The 6040-nt window shown below is 37.1% G+C and overlaps 1 protein-coding gene across 1 annotated transcript; it reads right to left on the reverse strand.

Annotated features, from left to right (window-relative positions):
* Window positions 1-354: 354 nt before the first annotated feature.
* On the reverse strand, window positions 355-6040 carry morf4l1 (mortality factor 4 like 1). Its single transcript, XM_080027189.1, has 12 exons — window positions 5920-6040; window positions 4801-4847; window positions 4631-4698; window positions 4448-4534; window positions 4102-4179; window positions 3978-4003; window positions 3688-3779; window positions 3396-3497; window positions 3173-3261; window positions 2845-3017; window positions 915-999; window positions 355-831 (listed from the first exon to the last, which is right to left on the reverse strand). Exons 1-12 carry the CDS (start codon window positions 5957-5959, stop codon window positions 747-749), a joined length of 972 nt encoding a protein of 323 aa, XP_079883315.1. The 5' UTR covers window positions 5960-6040; the 3' UTR covers window positions 355-746.

Genomic DNA, 6040 nt, shown 5'->3' on the forward strand with positions numbered 1-6040 from the left:
GTTGACTATGCAACATTTATTAAAAATTTAATTATATAGTAACACAAAAGTAATCCGACTCAATTATCACTTTTGCCTCACTATGATGTGTGGTGGTGTGTTTACCTGCAGTCTACCCCACTGGCAGTATTTGCTTTGTTTTGGTTTATTTTTCTCCGTCACAACGTTTCTAGGCGTCAATCAATTGAGCAGTGAAGGTCGAGTGTTGAACCTTCAACCAAAAACAGCATGAGGGCGCTCCCGGTGCTGACACATATTCTAGTATGGCAGAAGTGATCATTGAGTGGGAATATTTTTGTTGGACTACATTTTTTCATTAAAAATGTACTTAAAAAACAAAGACAGAAAAACAACTTGAGAAAGAAATACTTTTATTAGAAAATGACAAATTTAGCATTTAGCATCTGATCCAAAACAGGAAAGAAAAGAAAAATCATGATGAAATTCCTTTTCAAAAGATCTTGGTAAACGCGGGACAAAACAAGAATCATAGAAACTAAAAAGTGGTACTCAAAAACATACCAATACAGGAAGAGCGTACTCAGCAGCTTTCCACATGAAAGAAAATAAATCTGTCCGGGGATTAGTGTGAAATCTTGCTCTGATTCTTCCTTAATAAATCAACAGATCTCGCACAATCCGTTCTCCGAAGGCTTCTTTGTGAAATCACATCCTCTAAATCGGGGTAAGAATGTTGTTTCCAAACTTCAGCTCAAAAAGGCTCCAGATCCTTGAAATGAAAAACCTTAAACTGCCTTGCGGTGGTACTCTGGAGGGGCAACTTCATAGTCACTCACATTGAAAAGCGTTGCAGAGTTCTTTACAAGATACCTGAAAATGAAGCAACATTTGACTCAGTCCAGTTGTAGGTCAATCAAGACAATGTGTCAATAAACCATTCTGTGAATACTCACTTGAGGAAGTCTTGTAGATAACTGAGCAGCAGTGCAAGGCTCTTCTCATCCAGGGGAGTGTATGCCAGCATGGCTCCAATTCTCACTTTGAAAAACAAACAAAGACAGAATTTTACACAACAGGTCCCCTTTATTTATTCACAATATATCTAGAGATACTTCAATATTTGCACTTGACTGATCCCTACAGGGTTCAAGTTTTTATAGCAGCAGCAAACAAAGGTTATGCTGGTTGATACAAATGAGTGCTGATCTGTACAAAGGTTGGAAAAAAGAGAAAAAGTACGGCACTGATTTAAATAGCACTTTTTTAAATAGGCGATTATCAAATGTGCGTTCTGTTATAACAACGCCCAGACCGTCCCGTTGTTTAGGACATCAGGAAGCGGTAACATTGTGCATCACAAAGATCACAACCAGAAACAAGCCTTTATTTGATGACCAGTTCTGTTTCAAAGCCCTGCCAGATGATTCTCATGACAAGACCAAAGTTATTTGCATTTACTGTTGAGTTTCCACCAGAGTACGTCATGTCTTAAATACCAGAAACTGGCTAAGCACACAGCAGAGTTCTAATCCACCTTGCCAAAGGCAGACCCATGTTATGCTTTCAGCATTTTGATAATGCAGTACATTTAAGGTTATTCTGGATAATATTGTGGACAGTATTGGTCATTGTTTAGGATATTTACAATGATAATTAAGATACATTTGTATAAAGCAAGCATATTTGTCCACTCCCATGTTAATAAGTATGAGTTAATGAGTATTTAAAACTTGAAAAATATCCCTTTAAGGGAAATTTAGAATAGATAAAAATTATAATTAAAAAATTTAATTAAATTGCGATTGATCACAAGTTAATTATGGGCAATCAGGTGATTAATCACGATTAAGTATTTGAATCGATTGACAACCTTCAATTTAGACCAGGGGTGTCCAAACTTTTTTCACTGAGGGCCACATACAGAAAAATCTACGAAGGGCCGGGCCACTTTGCAAAAATAACACATTTATCAGGAAATGTAGCTGTTCTGATGTTTAGTTTCATAGTGTCTTTGTAAATTGTAATCCTTCTTCATGGCAACACTTTCCTTGCACATTAAACAGACACATTTCTCCTTTTGTTTATATGCCAATGATACACCCAGTGTTTTCTGCCTTTGCGTCCAATGTCCAGCAGGGTGAAAATAGTATCCAGCCGAGATCCCGACCCTCCTAGAGGGGTCCGGGGGTATGCCCCCCCGGGAGATTTTTTAAAGTTTTTAAAGTGAAATGCATGAATCTGGTGCACTTTCAGAGGGAAATTAAGAGGCTAAATCTGAAGAATTTTGTATGAAAAAAATGGAGACACTGTGTCAGATGAATTAGAAGCTATTGGAGAAGGACACATAGATTTTCCATATTAATTTAAAATAAAATATTATGCAGGGTCCTCTGGGATGGGCTTGTTGCTCTTTTTCTTTTATGGGACATATTTCTCTGTAATATAATGAGTGCATTTAAATTATTAAAAAATTAAAAGCACCATATTACATTATATTTCTAAAATGTGCCACGGGCCAATCAATCAGTGTTTGACACCCCTGCACTAGTGGGTTACTAAGAAATGCAAAAAATTTTTTTTTTTTTTTTTTTTTTAAAAAGGGCCATATTACATTATATTTTTAAAATCGGCCGCGGGCCAATAAAAAGCGGGCCGCGGGCCGTAGTTTGGACACCCCTGATTTAGACGATCTTCCTAAGTCTGTTTCACTTTGATTAGGTCTTTTATGCTATCAACACGGCAGCTAAAGTTTTAAAACCACAAATAGGCCAATATAAGAAACATAGATGACAGCTACATATTTTTAAGGCTCCAGTGCATTAAAAGCTGCTCTTCTCTATTATCAATTCTTCAGCAGCCTTAATGTTGTGCTGGTGTCTTTACCAAAGAGTCTGAGTAGGTGAGGAGCGCCGTATATCTGAGACATAGATATATCTTGATGGTTGGCCAGGATGTCTGCGTACTGCGGCCTCTCAAATTTGTAGAGAAGTTGCGTCCCCAGCATGACGTTGAAATATTCTTTGACCCCAGCCACCACCTCGTTCACAGCAAACTCCCTGAGCAGTGGAGAAAGAACGGGTTATATCTCTATCACACACAGAGCTTTGAAATGGATAAACAAGCAAGTCATGTTTTTGCATTGCCTGAAACAGCTTAATAACAAAAACATAAAATATACAGTAAAGGGTGCAGGTAACAATTTGTATTTTACTTGCTGTCAGAATTTCCTCTCGATTTCTTGTAGTTTGCATAATCTTCAAGGACCGCGTCAATATTCTTTTTGGCAGGTAGGTGGAAAAGCTGAAGACATGAAAGAAAAAGGACAAAAACAAACAAATAGGTAAATCACCTTCTGAAATGTTGGAATAAATACATGTGACAATATTAATGAATAAAGTGGTAAAGCTTTTATTTTGAAGTCACTGGTTACTCACTTGTTTTTGCCGTGTAATCAAGTCCCAGTCATCCACCAGCCATGGTTTCAGCTCCTCTGGGATTTTTACTTTAACCTCCACTCGATTTATGAAGGTCTCCTCCTGCACATATGGAAACAGATTTAAGAAAGTAGCCCAAAGAGTAAGCTGTTGAGCCTGATGATTACACAGTCAACAGAAAACTTAAACTTCTTACTCAGTTACTTACAGTGGAACTCTGTATTATTTGACATTAAATGGACAATTAAAGAAACCAAAACATCAAAGAAACTTAACATATTTATGAACTCACACTTTCAACTGTTGGATCAACACGTGCCCTCTTCTTTCGTGGAGGGTGGGTTGGGTCTCCTCCTGAACTGGTCCCTTCTCCTGCACCAGGAGCTGCACGGCAAGAAAAAGACTGAACTGTTATTTCATTCATAAAAAAGAATAAAAGTTATTGTGACTCCAAAATGTATTGCAATTGTTTGATTATTTACTGCTTCTATTGTTATGATGACAGAAACACACTGCTGAATTTTGGTTTAGGTTCCTGCATTTAAACAGTGACAGTTATGTAAATAGAAATGATATACTTACGCTTCGGTTTGTTCTTTTTGGGTTTCCTACAAAAGCCAAAATAAAAGAAGTTTTTTAATAATAAAAAAAAGTCTTTAGCAGGTATAACGACTCTAAAACCATTGTGCAGATGACTTGCACTCACACATCGTTTTTCTGCGGTGGAGCAGGTATCTTCTTATTCGGCGCAGCACCCCTCATTCTTCCTTCTACATAATGGTCTCTGAATTGAGAAAAAACAAACTTCTTCAAATACTTAGAACACAGTAGTGGTAGTGCTGTCAATACATGTAGACATAAAGCTCTGCTCAGTGTTTCCTAGTGTTGTACTTCATTATGCCTTCTTTAGATGATGTTAAAATATTAATAAACCATGCTGACCATGTTGAATATATTGATGTTTTGACCTAATTTGCTGCTCACTGTATGGATCTTAGTCAGATAAAAAAGTGTTATCCGTAAAAACTACCATGAGATGAGAATAAACTTACTGATTGGCCCTCTGAAGCTCTTTCTGTTTCTGCAGATTGCTGTCCACATACTTCAGCACTCTGCTTTCAGGAACCCATTCGTCCCAGCTGGAGGATAGAACACCAAGAGAGAAATTAAACACTCAGGAAATCTTTACTTTATAACTCTTAAAGATATGATCTATTTGAACCACAGAAACTTACTTCTTATTCCAACCGCTGTAATGAATAAAGTATTTGATTTGTTTGTCCTTGATGCTTATCTTAACACACTGCAAAGAGAGAAATAATTCATTGTGAAAATTTGTTTTGCATCAGGGACAGAGAAGATGATCACATGATCGGAGGAACAGGCTAACAGGTAGGCAGCCTACCTTAGCTTCGTAGAGCAATGGCCCATGAAAACACAGCACCCTTTCACCTGAACAGAGTGTTAGTCGATTAAAATCAGCACGGGAACAGTCCAATTAAAACAGAATGCAGTTATAATAAGCCGAATAAACGCGCACACACACAAGCTGAAAGTTCATGATGACAAGGCTTATGATGATGGCCTGGAGTCCTTGACAATTAAGGCCCAAAATGTATACTCTTGAACGTTTTTTTTTTTTTGCAAATCAGTAAACTAAAATAGATTTCTTTTTATAATGATGGGTGAGAATAATGAATACATTAAAGTTTATGAATGAGTTACTTACACATGTGGGATTACATTAAGTGACTGTATGTCAGACTACAGTCAAAGAGTTTCATTTAGAATCAGACATGATTTTATGTACAAAGGGCTGAATTATGTTCACCAAAGCTGAGAATGTTTTGTTTGGTAAATAACTAAGGAAAATCAAGATGTCGTTGGTTGATCAATCCATATCTATCCATTATCAATTAATTAACTAAAAACTTCTGCATTCATTAAAAATTACTTCATGAATTGGGTAAGAGGACTTGCAGTACATTACATCCAGTTGATTAACACAATTTATTTTAATATAAACCGTAAAATGGTTTAAGGCGCAGATAGTGTGTACCATTTTAAATAAAGTAAGATGGCCCTGAGTATACCACAATTATTTCTTGAAATATTTATATTATAATAAACAGACGAAGCTGCAGAAAACCCTGATATAAGACATGACCATAGCAGTAGAACAGTCAGGACTGTGTCTGTGTGTGAGAGAGATGAATTAATGAGGAGCTAACTGTGCATGACTGAAGCTGCTAACATCACTGAACATCCCAACCACGGACAGAGGGTATGTTGCTGCTAACCTTGCACTTTGTTGTAAATACTTATACTAAGCTTTAATGTATCAAACGTGACCAATACAACAAAATAATACCAAGAGCTTGTTTTGTGCAACAACAATGAAGGCTAACGAGGCTAGCTGCAGAACGGCGCTCATGAAGATAGCTAACATTTGAAACGTTTCCGACGGCTCCAGGATTATCCGACACCATTATTTTATCAGTAATTAAAACAGAAAACTTGTTACCGTCTTGGAATTTAGGTTTCGGGTCCGTTTTCGGCGCCATTCACGGATTAAACTATCGAAATATGGGAAAAATTGCTAGCTTCCATTCCAGTCTGAAACGGCGCCGCTCTCTAAAAACGTC

The sequence above is a fragment of the Ammodytes marinus genome, assembly GCF_949987685.1.
Source record: "Ammodytes marinus genome assembly, chromosome: 5".
NCBI classification, from domain to species: Eukaryota; Metazoa; Chordata; class Actinopteri; order Uranoscopiformes; family Ammodytidae; genus Ammodytes; species Ammodytes marinus.

Excerpts from the sequence above, each read along its gene's own strand:
- morf4l1 (XM_080027189.1), bottom strand. The coding sequence starts at position 5,959 with ATGGCGCCGAAAACGGACCCGAAACCTAAATTCCAAGACG. Across the intron at positions 4,535-4,630 it reads TACAGCGGTTGGAATAAGAA|CTGGGACGAATGGGTTCCTG; the intron begins GTAAGTTTCTGT and ends TCTATCCTCCAG. Across the intron at positions 3,262-3,395 it reads TGATTACACGGCAAAAACAA|CTTTTCCACCTACCTGCCAA; the intron begins GTGAGTAACCAG and ends TCATGTCTTCAG.